Raw genomic sequence first — 20,527 nt, 5'->3', positions numbered from 1 at the left:
TATCATGAAATAACGCTTTGGAAATCATTCAATCATTGTGTGATCCCTTGGCGTATCCCTATATCACTATATACATCCCACGAGAGTGAGCAATGTGGCAAGCATGGCTCACTCATAGCTTTCATCAACATTGAACGGGAACAGGTTTGACGCGGTTGTCTGCCGCCCTTGACAAATACACGGGTGGAGAAGATCAAATCAAAAAAGTAGTTCATGAGGAAAGTCAGATCCCAATCCTTTGCTATCTAGGCACCTGGTAATTATCCCCAACCAGCCACTACCCAAGGCGCGAGATACTCCCAGTATCAGCCACAGCCAACCAAGTACACCCTCGCAATCAAGTCCCCCGAGTGCCGAGAATGGAATGCTCACCCACCCTATCGTTCTTTTCAGGGTGCCAATCCCCATTGTAACCGCCAGCAGGCGATCAGCACTGTTCCTTGCGAACGACGGTAGTCGATCTGCCATCCATGTAGGCATGCCCCTTGACGTAGTCGTGGCTCTCCTTGGAGTTGCACTCAAAGGCACATATCAAACGCAGAGTCGGCAATGTCCAGCCACGGAACATACTTCTTCTTGACATCCTGTATTTTTTCGCCTCGTGTCAGACACCAGAAATTAACAAAGATGGGGGGAGTTGAGGGTTAAAGCTTACGGTGTTGCGCCAGAGAATGGCCGAGTTGTACGAGCAGCTCACGCGGCCGCACTGGCCGGTGTCGTTCTGGGTGAGGCCGGGCAGATTCGAGAGGTACGCGATGCCATCCTCGATGTTGATGGTGACGGTCTTCTCTTCTCCTTTGGGCTAGCAGTCGATCTTTTTGGGCTTCTTAAAGAAACCACGAGTGGGGGGCATGGGACCTGGAAGGCGGCTTTCCAGCCGGGGTAGTCGGTGTCCATTTTTGGCTACAGCTTGCTGGATGGTGCCTGGTGGATGTGGTGGTTAGCAAGAACGTTTGTGGTTCACTACCTTGAAAGGATGTGGGGAATAGTAGAGAAAAGTCTTGCGGGGGTATATCGTACCAGTGATAGGGACGGTGGCGTTGTTCTTGTCAGTGATGTTGATGGGCATGTTGAAGGTGACAGCGGGCACGACGTCCGGGATTTCGAAGGCCTGGGTAGTCTGTATTTGGTTGTTAGTGATGTCCAAACAGACTGGTTACTTGGCGGTACATACACCGAAGAGGACCAGAACGCCAGCAGTGACGCTGAGAATGGTGGTCTTCATCTTGGTGATGGGTGTTTACGGTCTCGGTGAGTCTCTTGCCTGGTTTTAAGGTAGTCAACTTGTTGAGAATTGTGAGGATGACTGATTTGTTCATGGGAGAGGAGAAGAGCTGGCAGATGTTCAGAATATATACCTACTAGTTGATGGGGCCCACCAAATACCAATTCACTCTAGAGCATAAGCGGGTTATTCACGACTCGAGAGCAACTTGTTGTCAGTGAATGATAACGCTGACGAGAGAGTTTCCAATGTGAGCCGGGTGTTTGGGCTTCATTCACTGGCCACGTGTGAGTACCTATTGCTCCTGCTCTTCGGATGTGGTGCCATGCACGGCAGTTGTTGATACGGTCTGACATATCGACAAGCCAGGAGCACTATAAGCAAGTCTTCACATGGCAGAAACCCACTGTCTTGCTCTTCTTCCTTTCCTTCATTTCACTTGTGACCAAAACCGCAGGTTTCCTCAATTCATCCTCAAGACCACGTGCCGCTCGCTACTTTGACATCGTCATGCCCTCTGATAGATAACGGAGAAATTTTCAAAGGGTTCGAGAAATGTACCCTCTTCCACACGATGTTAACACCTGCTTGGGTCAGCTCGAGAGCTACACTGCTCCGGAAAGCCGGAGTAACTAGAACCTCAATTTTTCTGCTACCATCAGAAACAAGACCAGTGACATATGATAGGAAGACTCAGCTAAACATTCAAATATATATAATGAGGTAGGCATCCCATCCATTATCGAAAGGCCCGCAATAGATGAGAGTGAATGGTGTATGGTGACTGCGATGGCTAGGTAGGGAGAACTGTGATTGAGATGAGTATGGATAAACGGGGAAAATGGTGGCGTTGAATGACTGCCCCACTGCATTTATGGTCAACGATACACAGCGTATTCGTCACAGAAAGAAGGCACGTAACAACGATTATGAGAAATTCCAGCTCAATTTGATGCCAATTAGCAAACACCCACCAACTATGAGACATTTTCAGCTTTTGGTAGAGCGAGCCCGAATGACCCACGCCATTCTGCTTCCGAGTACTGAGGAAGCAAGGTCCTGCCTACCCCCTCTCGCCTCGCTATGCCCCATATAGCGCGCATGATTTAGCAGTCTTCAGCGCGAACGACAACAGTCCAGCCATCAGAGGCATCGGCATGGCCCTTTACAAAACCACGTGACTCCTGGCCATCACACGGTTGAACGATCTTGTTCGCAGCGTCAGCAATTGCCGACCACGCAACCTGCTTGGCCGCATTACCCTGTAGAGATGGCGCAATCGATTAGCAAACAGAAACCATGCATGTGTCGAAATAATGAAAATTATAATGATAGAGGTGGGAAAAGGGAGACATACATTGTTGCACCAAGCAATGGCAGCACCTTCGGAGCAGGTGGCGCGGTTACAATGACCGGCGTTGTTCTGCGCAGAGCCAGACTTGCCGTTAAGGTACGAGATACCGTCCTGGACGCGCGGGGTGAAGGTACGGTTTTCGCCAGTGTTGCAGTTGGTGGTGAATTCTGCGGACGCAGAGTCGAGACCAATGTTGCTCGGGAGCGCATAGCCCTTGGGCAATCTGTCTGTTGTGTTATTAATGCTTCACAGAAAAAACCAGGATGTCTTGCCCCAAAGAAAGCCAGAGTGTTGGCAGCGATGCTGATGATGGAGGTCTTCATCTTGTTGTGTGTTTGTTGTCTCGGTTGGATCAGTTTGTTGGTAAGGAATGTGAGGTTTGTGGGAGAGGTGAAGAACCAGCGGGTAGCCTGAATATATAGATACTGATCCACGAAGCCCACCCAGTTGTGTTTCGGAGCTAGCAAATTGGTATCTGGCTCAGGGGCAACTTGTTGAAAGAGACTCCTGGGACCGAGAAGACCGAGTCCCACTGTGGACCATGTGCCTGGGTCTCATGCTCTGGCTACGCACAGATATAGCTCCTACTTGTCGAATGAGACTAGATTCCCGGCAAGTATAGATTCATTCTGATACTGGCAAGTCAGCAACACTCATAGGCAAGCGCTCAAACAGCGTAAACCTAGGTACCAAGCAGCGGAAACCCACTTGCGAGCAGATTCCTTCCAATGACAACATTAGCGGCCTCGAGCTCAACGCCTTTCTGAGCCTCCTTGAATGATATGATGCCGTGGGCTTAGCGTGGACATGGCGTATTGCTTTTCTTTTCTTCACTCGCAGTCAGAACCAATTCAGAGCCAGTATCACGTATTCCCCGCCACTCCTACAATCGTGTTCCTCTGAAAGAAACCTAACTGAACTCCATATGGAGCATGCACCTCTGTGGATAGGGCACCATCTTGCTCTCGACACTTATACCCGCCTCGACACAGCTGTAAAGCCACCTGCTAGGTAAAGCTGGAGTGAATTCATCGCGGGGCTCACCAAGACACGGCAATGACCAGAAGCAACCTGCAACGTAGAGGGTGAGCTTCATGAGAATACTCATGGAGAAACCATCCTCTACTTACAGATGGCCAGACGAAGATACTCATTTGCAAAGGGGTAATGTAATGTGCAAAAGGCTCAGGTGCAAAGGGTGCAATGTATGTGATAATGTGGAAATGTGTTAAAGAGGTAATGTGCAAAAGGGCGATGATTTTGCAACTGTCAAAAAACTGACTGCAGGAAGGAACGACATATGGAAGGAGCATTGTGGCAGGGACTGGAACTCTGGGCAAGAGCCCTGCAGTGCAAGAGCGTTGCCGGGAAAGAGCTATGTTGCGCAAGAGCTTCGTTGGGAAGGAGCCATGGGGGATAGAGGACAGAGGAAAGAGGCATGGGGGAGCCACATTCAAGGCAGGAACGCCTCAAACACTCGTCTTACAATTGTCTGCCCAACTTATTGGCCATTCCCATTCGTGAAGTGAGGCATCGACGTTGGACAACCCTCAATAGAGCAATAATTATGATACAGAAATGGTTGCACAGACCAAGCTCCCATCGATATTTGCATCCCCCTCCAGCCACTGAAGCACCCACTTTAAATCCTTATAAGCGAAAAATTAACAGTCCAACGCGCTTCGCACCTGAGTTGAGACGCGACTGGCAGCCCTGTCTGAATGAGCCCATCTCATGAAAACCTGCAGCTCATTCACCTGACACTTGTCCAACTCTCATTGTTGTCATTTTTCTTTCTCCTTCATAGTAATATCAAGCTGGAATAGCAGCTACATTTTTCTTTTTTGTCTCTCATTTTCAGCATGGCACCCCGCGGCACCTCTACCGCCGCAGCAGCAGGCAAGAAAAGAGCACGCTCCCAAAACGAAGATGAGCCAGAACTATCATCAACAACAGCCGCGAAAAGAGTACGAGTATCGAAAGAATCAACAGCAACAGCAACAAACGGCGCAAAACCCCGTGGGCGTCGCGTGGCACCTGCTCCTGCGGCAGCAAACAACTCCGATGAGGCTCCCGACTCGGAAGAAACCCAGCCCAAACCTCTCACCGCCACCAAAAAAACACGGCAACCATCGGTCAAGAAAAAGAGTAACATTTACGACTTTCCAGCTTCGGATGAGGATGAGTTGAGTTCTGCTGAAGGCACCACCACCACTGTTCCTGCCACAAAGCGCAAGGCAACGGTAAAATCTGTCACTTCTGCTCCTCGAAATGATAAAGCGAATGTGGAAGAACCGCCAGCGCAGAAGAAAAAACGAGGTCGGCCACCTAACAAGCCAGTCGCGGCGGAAACTGTCGCGGAGCAGGAGGAGGACGATGTCACCACGACAAAGAAGCTCTCAGGGAAAGCGGCGACGAGCTTACGGGGTGGTGGGATGCACGCGGTTCCAAAGGGAATACTGACGCCGAGAAAGGAAAAGGGAGTGGATGGGAAGAGAGGAAAGAAGAATGTTGTTTTTGCTGCGAAGGAAAAGAGTGATGATGAGGAAAGTGAGGAAGATGAGGAGGGTACTCCGACGAAGAAGACAGGGGAAAAGCATGGGCTTGGACTTGATGGCGAAGTTGGGCCCGAGGACGAAAACGAGGCGGAGGAGGAAGAGAGCGAGGAGGAAGAGGATGATGAGGTCTGCACCGTTTGCTCGAAACCCGACTCAAAACGTGGAAACCAAATTCTGTTTTGTGACAGTTGCGACATGGCTGTTCATCAGAAGTGTTATGGCGTTGCGAGGATTCCCAAGGGAGACTGGTTCTGCAAGGACTGTGCAGAGAAGAAAGCGGCAGGGATGCTGAGCGTGGATGATACAGCAAAGGTTAGGGGGACTTCATTCCAAGACATGAAAGCCGCGACGGTTGCGCAGGTTGCTGAGGATCTGCTCGATATCCCCAATTTTGAACACCATTTGCGTGTGGCACAAAGGGTACTGCTTGATCGGTGCTCTGGGAGGCGACGGATCAAGCTTTTTGGGCAGAACGAAGCGTATGAGAAGACGTTTCAGCTGGTGGAGCAGACGATTGTTGCTGGTGAGGGTAACTCAATGTTGGTCATTGGTGCGCGGGGGTGTGGCAAGACGACGCTGATAGAGTCGGTTATCTCTGATGTGTCTAAGCAACATAAGGAGGAGTTTCACGTCGTAAGGCTGAATGGGTTCATTCATACTGATGATAAGCTGGCGTTGAGGGAGATCTGGCGGCAGTTGGGCAAGGAGATGGCTGTGGAGGATGATCTTGTTAACAAGGTAGGTTTGGACTGCCTTATACGAAACAACACGAGGAAATGCTGATTAAATACAGACGAGCAACTACGCAGACACGATGGCTTCTCTGCTAGCTTTGTTGTCGCATCCCTCGGAGATCGCCGAATCCCACGAAGGCGTCACATCCAAGTCAATTGTATTTGTGATAGACGAGTTCGATCTGTTCGCCACACATGCCAGACAAACGCTTCTGTACAATCTGTTTGATATTGCACAGGCTCGGAAAGCGCCTATTGCGGTTGTTGGTCTGACGACGAGGATCGACGTGGTAGAGAGTCTGGAGAAGAGAGTCAAGAGTCGATTCAGCCACAGATATGTCTATCTGTCATTGCCAAAGAGTCTTCCCGCATTCTGGGATGTATGCAGGCAAGGACTTAGTATTGATGAGGAGGATATGAAAGCTGAGGGTGTTGATGAGTCCCTGGAGGGTCATGAAGAGTTCTGGAAGTGGTGGAACGAACGGATCGAGGTAAGTTCCCATGAGCTTTGCGGATGTAGTCGCATGTACTAACAGGCGAATGCAGCGTCTCTACAGCAAAGATCAGAGATTTAAAGACCACCTCGAGTCATATTTTGCTACCACAAAGTCGACCTCTGCTTTCTTGACGACGTGTGTCATGCCTTTGGCGGGTTTAACACCAACATCTCCCTTCCCGCGGATACCAGCACCCAGCATCGCTGTTTCTTTGGACCCACCGGACTCGAAACTGCACATGCTGGAATCACTATCAGATCTAGACCTCTCACTCTTGATCGCAGCGGCGCGCCTGGACATTGTAGCACATACGGATACGGTAAACTTCGCGATGGCTTACGACGAGTATTCATCGCTCATGAGTAAGCAGCGAGCTCAGACGGCAAGCTCGGGACTTCTCGTTTTTGGAGGCGGAACAAGAGTGTGGGGTCGTGGTATCGCAGGAATGGCCTGGGAGCGGCTCGTTGCGCTCGGTCTCCTTGTGCCGGCGGCTTCGGGAGGGAGAGGAACAGCTGGTCTGAGCGGGCTGGACTCCAAGATGTGGAAGCTGGATGTCGCACTCGAGGAGATTCCGGCGGCGGTAAAACTCAATGCGGTTTTGGCGCGCTGGTGCAAGGAGATCTGAGGATGCTCCGCCTACGACTTATATGATTTGTAATGATGGCGCTTGTCGGCCGATTAGAGGGATGGTGAATATATATATTTGCACCAATACAGTATGTCTTGCGGGAAGTCGCACATTATGACATGTTGGCTCCCGAGGGTCCATGTGGCCAACAGCCGGGTGTTGATGATCCGAGGATCTGGGACCGAACAGCGGTTCGTTGGAACGGCTGAGATAAGCTTTGGCGGGCGAGTCTGGGGTTGCGCCACGCAGCAGCAGCACACACATCTGAACCCCTGTTGGTGTAACGGTGGCACTGGGCCTGCAGAAGGAGGGTCGCTATTTCCGAGGTGGTTGGCTGCTGCACTGCCGACCACGTTTTCAGGTTGGAGCGCAGCAGCAGCAGCAGCCCAGCCAGCAGCAGGCAAGTCAGAAACAAAGAAAGCAACAAAGGGCCAAGTTCGGCAACGCCACAGCCGATTGGAAGGGACTTTCTGTCTACCTGAACACAGCCGCCATGACGTTTCGTTTGACACTTCTGTTGGTGGTGCCCCTGGACACACTCACCACCCCGCCGCTCTCCCGTCATTTACCTTACCTATATACTTACCCTACCTAAATATCTTTTGTTGACCAGAAAAAATAGAGTTGTTTGTTTTCCGCAAAAGATCTACCACCCACGGCTCCAGGATGTCGAAACGCACAGTGTTTACAACGGTTACGCCGCTGCCGCCGAACATCACTCGGGAGGTGGTCGTCAACTTCCTCCACGACCATGAGGAGATGATCGATTTGAACCCGCTGGTCAAGGAGCGACATCCTATTCCTCCTCCACCTCACGCAAGCCCAGATGAGCTCAACTGCCAGTGGTTTTCTCTCACAGATAAGATCTCGTATTTACCTGGCGGGCTTGTAACGGGGGATGTCACTTACACATGCGCGTTCCATGATCTGCCCGACGGGGTGCAGACGCACTGCTATGCGCCAGCAGGGCTGAGTATGTCTTGTTTTCTTTCCACCACATCACACCCATCACTAACCTCAGGCCCCCCAGCCATCCGCGATAAATGGTCTGTAGGCGGCAGCCTCCCAGGCGAAATCCCCCAACCATCCGAACTCGGCCTCAACCTCCCCCCTATCGGTCTCTACATCCGCGAGGACGTCAACATGAAGTGCAACGTCTTCATGGCAGGTTTCGTGAAAAAGACACTCAAGAAATCCCACGCCGCGCTCGTTGACAGGCTGAAGATTAAGGCCGAAATCGCCAGCAACAAGCCCGGGAGTCAAATCCGTACCCCAAGCAATGCAGACCGGATCTCCATGACCGACAACACAATCCGCACCCCGAGCTTCAGCCAAAACATGAGCACCTCCGCCCCAAACAGCCGCCCCAGTTCGGCGTCATCCTCCACGCACAGCGTGCAGTCATCTCCGTCCTGTTACAGCGCGCAGACGAGCCCACTCTGGTCGCCTACTCTGAGCAATTTGACTAGTCCGCCGCAGTCGGTTAAGAGCCCTCCTCCGATGGGGTATCATAGTTTCCAGCCAGCTACCATCCAAACTTGTAACCCCCCACCGCCGCAGCCAACAGTGCAGATCCAATTCTCCGGTCCGACGCCTACCGTTCCTTATCCAGAGACGCCCTATTTCGAAGAGTCACGACAAGACTACTGGGATCAACGATTTCAGCAACACCCCCTGAGAAACGAACACTCGACCCAACCGGTGGATAGAACCCTCGTCCCTGACCCCTTGAGGGTGCCGCAGCATAGCACACCGGACGTGAACAAGAAGGAGATACCCCAGGATGCGCTCTGGCAAGCGCTGGGGGGGAGGCATCAGAGGGCTTGCTCGGAGGGGAGCGTCAAATCTGTTGATGGTGCTACCCCTGGGCCAAGGAGTCGGGCTGGGTCAGATGTTGGTCAGGAGTACCCCGAGATGAACCCCTATGACGAGTTGCTCCCTTCGCAGATTGCGAATAAAGAGAAGAGGGGGAGTCAGAGCAGCGCTACATTGAGGGGGCCTTTTGTTCCGGAGGTGCTTTAGCTTCCTGTGGTAGGTGGTGGGTTGCTGGTTAAGGGACTTTGGTATGGAGGTAGGCTGAGGGATCGCATCATTTCATTGTTCTTATCGCGGGGTTATGAGAACTTGGGGCTGGATCTGGGCGGGTGTAGTGACTGCGAGTTGGTGGTGATAAGCCTTTCTCTGTTTGGGTTGGGGGTGGTAGAGGTACTTGGGTCTGTAGATAGTAGGGAAGTTCCCGGCCGCCAAGCCACGCCTGTTTTTTCGGGACCGGAATTGGGGTTTGGAACGGGGACGGAGGATACGGGGTGGATGTACTGGGAAGTTTGTGAGTTTGCTGTTTGATGTAGATTTTTGGTTGTAGATACCCCTACTGCGAATCTTTCTGTCTTTTGCATCTACCTATTGTGACGAGAGAGATGAGGCTGAGCCATGTGATAGTGATGGTGATAAGGGTAAGGCTGTGAAAGGGGGAAGGTGTGGAAGGGGACAAAGATATGGTCAGGAATGGACCCCGGTTTGGGAGGGTCCCCGGAAAGGCATCCTATGCTTGAACCCAGCAATGGTCGATACGCGCCAGCGAGGTTATAGCCCCTCGTCTCGGAACTGGTAACAACACTCCCCTTGAACACGCTCTTTCCAACCCAATCTCAAATTCTTAACACATAACCAGCTTGTGTATCTTCCTTACATGAATAACGAAATAGAGTACATGAATCTCCTCCCTCCCAAGAAAAAAAGCAAGAGTAATACGTGTGCCCCAAGAAAGCCCCGAACTCCAATCCCAGACAGACACTGATTGTTTTCCTCACTAACAGAAGCCACAGCAAATCTAAAAATAAAAAATAAATAAAAAAATAAATAAAAAATAAAAAAAATAAAACAACCCCCTTCTCTAAAAAGCAAGCCTCGGAGATACCCGAAGAGTCACACAATAATCAACGGCAAGTTCCCGCTCCCTTCCCTCACCGGCGACCAAACCCGGGGATTGGGGACCCGTACAACAAAGAACGGCAATGAACAACAGACAAAACAATAGGCCACACACAATCACACACAATCAATCCATGACGAGCTAAAGCCGAAGTACCGAGCCCCGTTTCCGCTCCGTCCGCCGCCCGCGTGAGATAGAGAAGGGGGGACGGAACGGATCAAAGTCCGTTCGTGTTCGCTCGTTTTGATTGTTTTGGAGAATGGAAGCCCGAGAGTGCTCGGGGACACGTGGCGACGGGGAGATGAGATTTGGGATGGGCCATGTGCGGGGAGGGTGATGATGGTCATGTGTCAGGGGTCAGGGGGAGGGAGAGGCGAGCTACTTTTTGTGAGAGGGAGGGCAAGTAGCGGTACCAAATAGGAGGTTGTGGTGACATGTGCTGATCGGGTAGGTTTAGAGCAGCATAACACCGCCTACCACAGCACCAACCACGCCCAGCAACCCTCCAATTGCGGTGAATGTTGAGCTGGGCGCGCCCGAGACCTCGAAGAAGCCAGATCCGCTGTCACCTGCGAAGCGGCCGGCGCCGAGGCCGTCTGTTGGGAGGAGGGCGCCTGCGCGGAAGGCCTGGAGGATGATATTTCAGTGTCAGTGGAGTAAGAGGAGGGAAATGAAGACGAAAACATACACCAGTCTCAGCCGCTTGCACGACAACGAGCGTCGAGTTGGAACCGACCTGTCTGCGGAAGGGCTGTTGCTCTGTGCTGGCGGCGGCCAAGGTGGCCGTGACGAAGAGAACAGGGGCGAGGAGCTGCATCTTGACGATAATGATAACGTAGTTGTGGTGGTGAGTGTAGATAATGTATCTTGCCTGAAAGATGTTGGTCTTGAGGTGTTTGCAGTAGTGTGTCTCAAGCCGTGGGATATAATGAGCGTGAACGACAGTAAGTTACAAAACAAAACACCAACCCCTCCGATAACTGCGCGCCCATCCCATCTTTTTATCTTGCCGGTCGTCCATCCCTAGATTATAACGCCCATGGCATGGCAACCACCATACATTGTCCCAGCACCCCGGATCACACCACCTCAAACCCGTGCATCAATTCCATCCACAGCCAATAAACAGTTCAATCCACCAAAACAATCCAATAACCAACCCTAACCGGCACGCTGGGAATTCTTCAGTGAAATGCGGGGATACATTCCAACATGAAACGGCATCTTCACGCCTCGCCAAGCGAAAATTGCATTCCTACCTCCCCACGCCCCCTTTTCACATCAGGTTTGTTTACTTCCTCTTCTCATGTCACCAAAACAAAAAAAAACAGCAACAAGTTTAATACTTTGTTTTCATTTCTTATCCCCCATTCTCCGAGTATCTTCTTCCTCCCAGTCATGTCCTACACAATGCCTCCATGGTTCATCCGCATATCCCCCCCACGCACCATTTTCAATTTACATTTCCTCCCCCCTTACCCCCCTTAACTTCGCAATGATGAACCCCCCTCCCCGCCACAAAAAAAAAAAAACGTTGTGTACGTGTGTAGTGGTAAGTAAAAGAAAAAGGTATAATATGTAAATGCCAATACAACCAGCTTCCTCAACCCCCCTTTCCCTCCCCTAAAATCTATGCTACCAACCTGTCCATCCATCCATCCATCCATTCCCCCCCCTCCCTCCCCTCCCAACAAAACGAAAAACGAAAACGCCATGATTTCCCCTTCCTTCCTTCCCATCATTTCGTGATCAACACATCCCCATAGAGAACCTCCCCAAACAAAGAAAAAAGAAGGGAACATCATAACGCGATGACTATATTAGTGAGACAAACGGACAGGAAAAAGACGAGACAACGCAAAAAAATAAAATATTCTATTCGTCAACACAAACAATGAGCTCGGACAAGTCATGATTGGTACACACCCCCACCGAAATAGAACTCGACGATAGAATATTTCTTGTAGCGTGTTCGTATTATCTGGCTATACATCAAATGCATACTGCCAGTGAGTTTGTTCTGAATTTGCGTGAAGGATACATATCCTGTTCACTGCATATCCTGCCAAAACGTGGGGGCCGCAAAAGCCTCAACGACAAGAGTCGTTTGGGCTGTCACTTGCGATTCGACCTGCTTTGACTCCGTTCTGGTACACGGGGCTGGCCGTGGGTGGCTCCGATCGTGTCAAAGTTGTAGTTCTTCAATGTCTGCTCGTACTTTGGGCTGCGCAAAAACTTGGGGACGGAATCCTAGAGATTTTGTTAGCAAAGAGTACCATGATGTGCGGGAGAATAAAAACGTACACTAGCCATCAGCTTGAAGACGGCGTTTTGAGCATCCTCGAACAGAGCGGTGACCTCGTGGAGCGTATCAATCATGGCAACATCCTGCCCGACTGCTTTGGTCATGCGGGTGGCGAGATTGTTACGCAGCTGGTGGTCAATGTTGAGCTCGCAGGGAGAACCGGGAGCCAGAAATGCGTTATAGATGCCATAAGCCTGGGCCATAATCTCCTTGATCCCGTCCAGAGATGACACATTGGCAGGGGTCCTTTGCACCGACTTGATGGCCGTCCTGCACTGGCGCACAAACTCGTCCACGTCGATATAGAAGGAGAGGTTCTCCTCGCAGTGCGTCTCACGGAGGTTCTCGCGGAACAGCAACCGCAGCGCGGGGTCGTTGAGAATCTTGTCCAGACGTTGCGTGTTCGAATCCTTGGCGATACCACTTCTAGTGTTATGGCCGTCGCTTTCTGATGGCCGCCCCCGGGCCAGAGCCCCGTTCACGAGATCCCTACCCTTGGCCGTAACCTGATAAATGGCATGCTTTGTTGGTTGAAAAAGGTTGTGAGCGGGATACTGGGACATGTGAGAGCGATCTTGCTGGACAGCCTCCATAAGGTCGTATTCCACAAACAGAGAAGCGATCTCAATAGTTTCCCGGCGGTCGACCGTGGTGGAGCAGTCCATCAACCAATCCGTTGCTGACTTTCCGGTAAAGGTATCCTTGAACGTCTTTCCTCCGACCTTGCGTTCCGCGGCCATCTTGACCCCAGTAAGGCCATCCTTGTAGTCGCTCAACGAGTCCGAGTCGGCAGAGCTGACGCTGCTCTTCACATTGGGGCCGTTAGCGCCAATGAATCTTCTGAAGATAACCTCGATAGTTCCCCGGTCTGTGAGGAGCTTGTCGGTTTGCCCATCGCGCTCCAGAGAAACCAGCTGTGGGAGCGAGGCACCGACAAGCTCGGCCACCTGCTTTTGCTGAATGCCGTTCCTTGAGCAGAAGCGGTCCAAAATAGAGATGCCCTTGGGCGTGAGCTGCCATACCGAGCCCTTCATTGTGTATACTTGCTGATACCTCCCGTCCGCCGACTCGATAAACCGCGCCTCCAGAAACCTCTGGCAAATCGAACGGGCCATGTCCTTAGCCATGGAGAACGTCGTTGTGGTGGTGGTTGTCACAATCCTGGAGGGGTCCTTGGGATCAGGCATACGGTTGGATTGGGAGAATTTGAGCGATCCGAGATTGTTGATGGCATCTTCAGACAAAAAGGTGTGCTCAATCTTGGTCAATCGTACGCGATGGGCCGACAGTGGCAGAAGGCTGACAATTAGTGTCGCAAATAAATCCTTGAAGTCCTACACTTGCTAGTTAGGACCGAGCCCACCTCTGCACAATGCGATTGCAAACAAGAAAGACTGACTTTAGTAAACGGCCTATCATCATCCGTCATGCGGAGTAACCTCGACGATGTTTGGTGCATTTTGTTGTCCAATCGACCGACAAGAGTCGGTTCGGGTCTGCTTGGGTCGGTTTCGCTGTAAGGCTGAGAGGGGGGGTTCCTGGTCGACTGCGACGCCGATCGGATGCTGCGAGGAGGTCTCTCGGGGCTCGACTGGCCAGACTGGATGCCACTGACGGCAGCAAGAGTGGCGAGAGCCTCGGGGCCAGTCGAAAGACGGCTGAGTGATTGGCGCGAACGGACTCTGGGCTCGGATTTGCCCGAGAGCGTTCTGTCAAAGAAGCCAAGAAAACCAGCCGCGCGCAACGAGATGGTGGAGGGGCTGCTGGAGTGGTGTGGGCGGTGGGCGATGGTGGACGATGGCGACGGTGATGGCGCGGAGGTGAAGGCGGAGGTGGAGGTGGTGGTGGTGGTGGGAGTGTAAGCGGGAGTGGAGGTGGACACGGCGGCTTGTGGTGCTGGAACTTGGGTAGCCAACAGACCGGGACCGACAGGCGAGGGTTTGTCGCTCGGGAGGGTGGGCGATTGAAGATTAGTATCCGTGGGCGATGTGGTCGATGTTTTATTGTTGGACGTCGCGGCCATCTACTAGCAGCAGCTACGTACACATTGCAAGCAATCGGTGGAATATTCTATGGGAAGGGTGTGCGTGCCGCGGCGGGACTGGCTGGTTCAAATAAAAAGAGGGCTCGAGGGGTCAAAACAAAATAGCGTAGGTGCATGGGGTGGGCTATGGACTCTTGGCCCATGGCCAGGTGGGTGCAGTGCGGAATACCTCTCGCCAAGTCATGTACAGGTACCCAAGAGCCAAGCCAAGCGACTTGCCAAGGTACCCTCACCTCACCTTCTCGTTCTTCTCCCTCTCTCTTCCTGCCCGCCTCTGCCGCTTGCCGTTTAGCGAAACTTGGGCTGTCCTTTCTTTGTTTGTTTTCCGGACGCCGGACGCCGGACGCCGTGAACACGGTGCCCCTTTCACTTGGTGCTTGCTTGCCAGGTAAAAGTGGCTGATATTACAGCTCAAATCCCAGCGCATGGCCGTGTTTCAGCATCTCACCAGCCCCGGACGTAGCGCTGGGTTAGGTCGGAAACTGCCATCAACCAACCAACTGCAATATCAAGATATAAAACTTGGACGTAGCCCTCCCCTCCCCCAGGTCAGACACCGCAGCCCTTCTTACCGCTTTGTGGAGGAGGCCCAGGAATATCATCAACGGCGTTGCAGCATGAAGGTGTACCCGCTCCTCCCCCCAAGCGAGCTGCAGTCGCGTGGAACTCGGCCCTCCCCATCGCTCCCATTCTTTTTTTTCTCGTTGAATGACGACCGCCACTTGCAGTGCTACCGCCGACCTTCATGTGGCGGTTTCCCTTCTGGTTTCCCCCCCCCCCCCCTTCGCAAGGCGGTGACTTGAAAAAAACTGTGGGCGGTGACCGCGGTGACGGAGCACCGAGGGGGAGCAGCGAGTGAACGGGCAGGGTGCGGGAAGCACAGGAGCCATGTGGTGGAGCGAATGCTATGCCGAACAAGGCACATGGCTTACAGGGTTCCTCTTTTGCAGGGTATCAGACACAGCCTAGCCCGTTTGGAACAAGAAGCACCCCTCACTGGGTGGAACCAGACAGTGGGAGAAGGGCCCCATCTGATTGAGGGTCACAATCTTCAGCAGACACCAGCGAGAGCGCAACAATTGGCAGATGGACAAACCTTCTCGTAATCCATCCACCGCCCTCCCTCTTTTAGGCCACCACCAGCCAGCCACCCCATTACCTACCGCCAGCTTTCATCCCAAAGGGAAAACCCATCTGAACACCATTGACTCTCCGTGAGGTGCTTCGTTGCACGTCGTCGCCCGTTTCTCTGCTGACCGTGCGTTTCTTCATTCTCCCACCATTGTGCAACGCCAGAATATGATCGCCAGTTTTGGAAACAGCTATTATTGGAAGACAGGAAAGCCATGACTGATCTGCGGGCTGGTTCCAAAACCCACGCGTCTACGCTTCCTTACTGTTGTTCTCACTGCGTATATCACATTTTTTTCTCTGAGCAGTCGTATCTCTCGTAAGGTTTTTGCAACGCATGAATGTGGGCTTCTAGGGGCTCTGTTCCAAAAGCTTCGCTCCGCCGTGGCAGGTTTCAAAAATATTGACGAAGCTCTCCCGCGATGATGCAGCGCACGTGGGCTCCGTGTAGTTTCGGCGATTACCTCGTCTTTTCTGGCATAACTTGCGAGAGAAATGGCCAGGCTCGCTGGTAGGGCTTATTCCTTTAGGTCCTTAGTGGACAATGGAAAAGTGAACGGCGACTGTGTTTCGCATGTCCAACTCTTGCGACCCACTCTGGGGTTATCCTCGCTAAGACGGTACCTTAAGGTATATATATATCTATCCAGGACGATGAGAGAATGCCGACGCAATAAGCCGCATAATTATGACATTTCGTGTGAGAGAAGAAGTCTAGGGTTAATGGTGAAGCTTTCTGTTTCTTTGTTCACAGATACAACAGCCAAGCCGAACGACTGTTTCGCAGCCTCAATTTAGGTCCCCGCTGTCAAACTCTCCGAACCTCGACCTGTCAACAGCGATAAGCAGTTGAGGTGACGTAATAGTCAGTTTCGAATTTGAGAGAGTGGAATAACTGGCAAAAGAGGAAATTTCGGACGCTCCGAGATAGTGAAGGGGAGAGGGGAGCTTCAACGGCAGGGCCATCGCTGCAATCGCTCATGATCTGATACAGCCCTCAGTGGAGGCTCTCGGTTGATCGGTTGCTCAACCTCCACTCCGAACCACCACGTGAGGGGAAATGTTATCAGCAACTCCGTGGGGTGTCTTGTTGGCCCCATCGCTCCATGGTCCATCATCTCGGTACAAGTTGTTGGGTTGTCGATAGACGGTGGCGTTCGCTGCTGGCACAATCACATTGTGCACCCAGCCATCGGATCTCCGTTTTCTAAATAGAAACGAGAAAAATTCCACGTTTTTTTTTTGCCCTCCTCGGAGCTCCTTGCAGGTTGCCATGTTGTATGTACGTCAGATTGTGCGGGGAATATCGGCCAGGGGTCACGGCATCCTGCTGATCGTATCTGGACAGTCGTCAAATTCCAACGAAAAGGTCGACGAGAAAAAACTGACAGAATCTGAGAATTCACAGTAAAAAACTGCAGAATCGGTGTGACTGCGAAAACGACTGCCTTTTGAATGGTCATGATACCCTTGCTCTCACAGTTCATACCGCCATTTTCAAGACTCCGATTTCGAAGCTTGCGATGCAGCCATTGCGTCCAGCGTGCGAAGCCGCTAGGCAACTGACGATCTTTACCCAAGCCAGCAGGAGCTCGCAAGAAAAATAAAAAAAACCCTCTCTTCAGGGACTGATGCACAGCTTCATGATTCATCAACCAGCTCCGGGCTGATGCTGCAGGTTCATGCTTCCCTCACCGTCCCCATTCCGGGATGCGGTTCCCGACCACTTTACCGCTGTCGCGTCTTCAATTGGAGCGGCTACGGACTTTCAACGGCAATAGCAGTGATGCGACTCTACCGTAGTGAAGGTGAGCACCAACACCGCATTCATCTAGACAATTAATCTACTGGCGGCAACAGCACCACTTGGCAGATCGTCACCCCCATGGGAAAAGAAGCCTTTTCTTCTCGAAATCGAAATGATGCGATGCAACAAGCGATCTCTTTGCTTTTGAATTACACCATTTTGGGCCTAGGTGTCGATGACGGCGAGAAATGCTCCCCCATGCCCGGTGGAAACACAACCTGGAAGGCCGGGGAGACGGGGTTGTCTTCACACGCACGAAGAGGGGTTTTTTTTTTTTCTTTAGAAGGCGTTCGCTCCCTGTAATCTTGGACGAGAACAGCGGGCACAGCGGTGCAATGTACCGGTACTTTGTGCGGGACCACGCCACGTGGTTTTTGTGCTCACCCTCCAAGCTTGGCCGTCTGAGTGGAGCCACTCAACCAGCCTGAGGAGAGGAGGAAGAGACGACGGCAGCAGAAAACAGATAACTTTCACGCGCGACTACCCCCCGCAGCCGCACCTGGATGCCACGTGCAGGCCAGGGGGGGTCCGCAACAATTGACAACGACGAGGCTACACTGCCATCAACATTGACCTTGCGGTAACATGGCTTGGGAGACTCCCGCCCAACTTCACGTTGTTGACAAATCGAGAAGCACACAGCATCTGCTCACATCAGGAACTCTTCTCATTCTCCTCCCATCGTCCTCCAGCAAAAGCAGGGGTAAAGCGGCATCGCAACTGTGCCCCTTTCCCAGCCCTTTTCCTTTCTGGCCGGCCCCCCCTCATTAACCACATGGCAGACAGCCGGGAAGATCCCCTGCCAAGTGGCGCGTGGCCAGCCATGAGGTTCCAATCGCATAGCCTGATCGCCCAACCGACCAGTCAAGATACAGCATTCTCCTGTGTCTGTCTTGTTGGTAACAACATCACACTCGCGGGCGGCGACAAAATCTGTTCCAGGCTGGTGGAACCATCGGCATTGACATATCGTTCAATATAAACATGAAGAGAGGACACACAGCATATGCGCAAACAATTGGTCCGTTCCATTATACCCAGCCGCCTCGTCCGATTATGCGGGCTTCGCTGTTTTGAGAAGACCTGCATCAGACCTACATACTGCGTACAACCCGTTCACGAATATAGCTCGTAGACAACAAGGTTCAAAGAGTCCAGAACAACCGAGACAGTCAGAATCCGTCTCTATCCCTCATCAGACCATACTGACCAACAAACTCCATCCACCAATCAGCGTAACCAGTCTATCCCCGCCAAGCGAATCACACACGTTGTGTTTTTCTTTTCCTACTAGATGGATGACCCCAGATCAGATCATGAGTTTCGTCTCCCCAAGGCTGAAAAAGAAAAGAACAAAAGGACCGGAACCTCCGTACCCCACCATCTCGGCCAATTCACCCGGAAAGTGTTATGGGACGAGCTGACTTTGACAACTCTAACCGAACTCCATTCTCAACGACCAAGGACCCAGACTTTTCTGGAAAACTTCTCCTGGTCAGCCGCACACGCATTGATGCTGGCTTAACTCCTTTCACAACCGAGCTTTGCGCCGTACGTACTCCACAAGGGAGGCAAATTTGAGGCTGAAAAAAAAAATGACGAGCTTGCAAGCTTGTGAGGGGCTAGGGGAGTCCCGAGATGTTGTCCCGACAGTGAGGTAAGGGGGGGCGGTTCCTCGGCCGGATATACCGGTCATGGTTGGGTAGGCGAGGGAAAAAGAAAGCATGACAGGAATCCGCACCGAGAGAGATGGTTCGAGTGGTGGATGGGATCATGGGTTATACCTCAACAGGAAGCCCCCTTCTGAGTCTGAAGTTGAACAAAAGGTCTGGCCAGACTTCACAACAGCCAGATCTGGTGTAGTGGCACGCCAGCACACACACACACACACACACACAACGTACACAATCTAGGGTGTGATAGTATTACCACCTCTGTGTTGTCTTTGATCTCTCGGACGAAGATGCAGCAGGTCTACATCATTTCCCCCACGGACAGATACGGTGTAAGCCTTTTGTCCCACGACATCTCGAGTGAGGCACAACAAGGCCGGGGTCGACAAAGATGGCCAGACCTCGCGGCGCAGTCTTCAACAAATAGCAACGTGGTCTTGTAACTGCCGGGCTCCCCCCTTCACCGGGTAGGGCAAGGGTCCCCAAAGGCTCAAAAAAAGGACATGCAGAGTTATGGCTCATGAGTGCGTGCCTCCCCCGCCGGTTGTGTTTGATGCAGCAGGTAGCCGATACGCGCCGTTGCGGATGCCAGAAGGCGGTGGTTTTTTTTATTTTTTTATTTTTTTTTTGGTGTGACCGGATTCAACTGGATCTCCTTACTACAGCATTTGGGGATATGTCTTGTATGCAGTTGTTGTCTCGAGATCTACCACGTGCCCTGTCGGTGTGAGTTTGACCGGACAGGTTAGGTAGGTTCGGTTATCTACATGTCTTCCCTCCTGGATATCGTGGGCATATCTGTGCGAGACATATCCCACCGCATGAGGGATAGATATGATCTCACTGGCTCGGAAGACAAAACTCAACTCAGAAGCTCATGCCGTGAGAGCTCACACAAAAAATGTCACCCTAGGCACCTGGCAATGTCTCTGTCTCATCGCGATATTTTTCGTCTTGCGATCGCGCAGATGGTGGGGTTACCTGAACCCAACCAACCCCACGGCGAGAGAGAGGGTGGGGGGGGGGGGCGGGGCGGGGGAAAAGTCAGGTCGCGATCATGTTGGATGACATGATAATATCGACCTGTTGTGATACTCCACCAGTATTGTTCACCACACACATCATCACCAATCCACCACATGGCATGTACCATTCGGGGGGGGGGGCGGGAGGGACGGAGTTGGGATGGGAATGGAGGGGTAGGCACACCTTAGGTACTAGATAGTTAATGGTCTGGAGCCAAGACACGACGATGCCAAAGTCCAAAAATGCCCGATACAAAGCGAGGTAAAATAAAAATGAAAGATGAACCTAATGCTCCGCTTTGACACCGCCTCTTTTTTTCATTTTTTTTCATTGGTTTTGGTGAGAAAGTAGAGAGAATTGGGTTGATTTTTGGGCGGTTTGGGCGATTGTACACACAGCAACGCAAACCCACTCCGGAGGGCAGCATGGCGGTCGGGCGGGGCGGGCGGACAGCAGCAGCATTGAGAGATGCGGTGAGGGCCCGAAAACCGGGACCTTGTTCTTGTGATACCATCTGCCCCGCTTCTTTTGTTCAGATTGAGGCCCGTTACCCGCTGAGATAGCCAGGGTTTGGCCAACATTGTGGTGGTGGTGGTGGTGGTGTTGATGATCC

At 52.1% G+C, this 20,527-nt stretch overlaps 5 protein-coding genes across 5 annotated transcripts; 2 read left to right on the top strand and 3 right to left on the bottom strand.

The window, feature by feature from the left end:
* Positions 1–518: 518 nt before the first annotated feature.
* On the bottom strand, positions 519–1,225 carry QC762_603310 (uncharacterized protein; the record flags this gene model as incomplete). Its single annotated transcript, XM_062892019.1, has 5 exons — positions 519–584; positions 656–802; positions 908–924; positions 1,021–1,120; positions 1,175–1,225. 5 exons carry the CDS (start codon positions 1,223–1,225, stop codon positions 519–521), a joined length of 381 nt encoding a protein of 126 aa, XP_062740458.1.
* A 3,038-nt stretch (positions 1,226–4,263) lies between these two features.
* On the top strand, positions 4,264–6,993 carry ORC4 (origin recognition complex subunit 4; the record flags this gene model as incomplete). Its single annotated transcript, XM_062892020.1, has 3 exons — positions 4,264–5,875; positions 5,931–6,362; positions 6,418–6,993. Exons 1-3 carry the CDS (start codon positions 4,442–4,444, stop codon positions 6,991–6,993), a joined length of 2,442 nt encoding a protein of 813 aa, XP_062740457.1. The 5' UTR covers positions 4,264–4,441.
* Positions 6,994–7,662: 669 nt separating this feature from the next.
* Positions 7,663–9,403, top strand: QC762_603330 (uncharacterized protein; the record flags this gene model as incomplete). Its single annotated transcript, XM_062892021.1, has 2 exons — positions 7,663–7,969; positions 8,027–9,403. The coding sequence occupies 2 exons, from the start codon at positions 7,663–7,665 to the stop codon at positions 9,016–9,018; spliced, it is 1,299 nt and encodes a 432-aa protein (XP_062740456.1). The 3' UTR covers positions 9,019–9,403.
* A 357-nt stretch (positions 9,404–9,760) lies between these two features.
* On the bottom strand, positions 9,761–10,745 carry QC762_603335 (uncharacterized protein; the record flags this gene model as incomplete). The annotated part of the gene is given in 3 exon segments (XM_062892022.1): positions 9,761–10,038; positions 10,049–10,555; positions 10,617–10,745. The coding sequence occupies 2 exon segments, from the start codon at positions 10,743–10,745 to the stop codon at positions 10,382–10,384; spliced, it is 303 nt and encodes a 100-aa protein (XP_062740455.1). The 3' UTR covers positions 9,761–10,038; positions 10,049–10,381.
* Positions 10,746–12,043: 1,298 nt separating this feature from the next.
* Positions 12,044–14,434, bottom strand: SST2 (AMSH/STAMBP protein ubiquitin specific-protease; the record flags this gene model as incomplete). The annotated part of the gene is made up of 3 exons (XM_062892023.1): positions 13,633–14,434; positions 12,233–13,567; positions 12,044–12,178 (listed from the first exon to the last, which is right to left on the bottom strand). Exons 1-3 carry the CDS (start codon positions 14,254–14,256, stop codon positions 12,044–12,046), a joined length of 2,094 nt encoding a protein of 697 aa, XP_062740454.1. The 5' UTR covers positions 14,257–14,434.
* Positions 14,435–20,527: the final 6,093 nt, after the last annotated feature.

Source organism: Podospora pseudocomata, chromosome 6, assembly GCF_035222375.1.
Source record: "Podospora pseudocomata strain CBS 415.72m chromosome 6, whole genome shotgun sequence".
Taxonomy (NCBI): Eukaryota; Fungi; Ascomycota; class Sordariomycetes; order Sordariales; family Podosporaceae; genus Podospora; species Podospora pseudocomata.
Note: the sequence above shows the minus strand (reverse complement) of the source record. Positions and strands in the feature narration are given on the sequence as shown.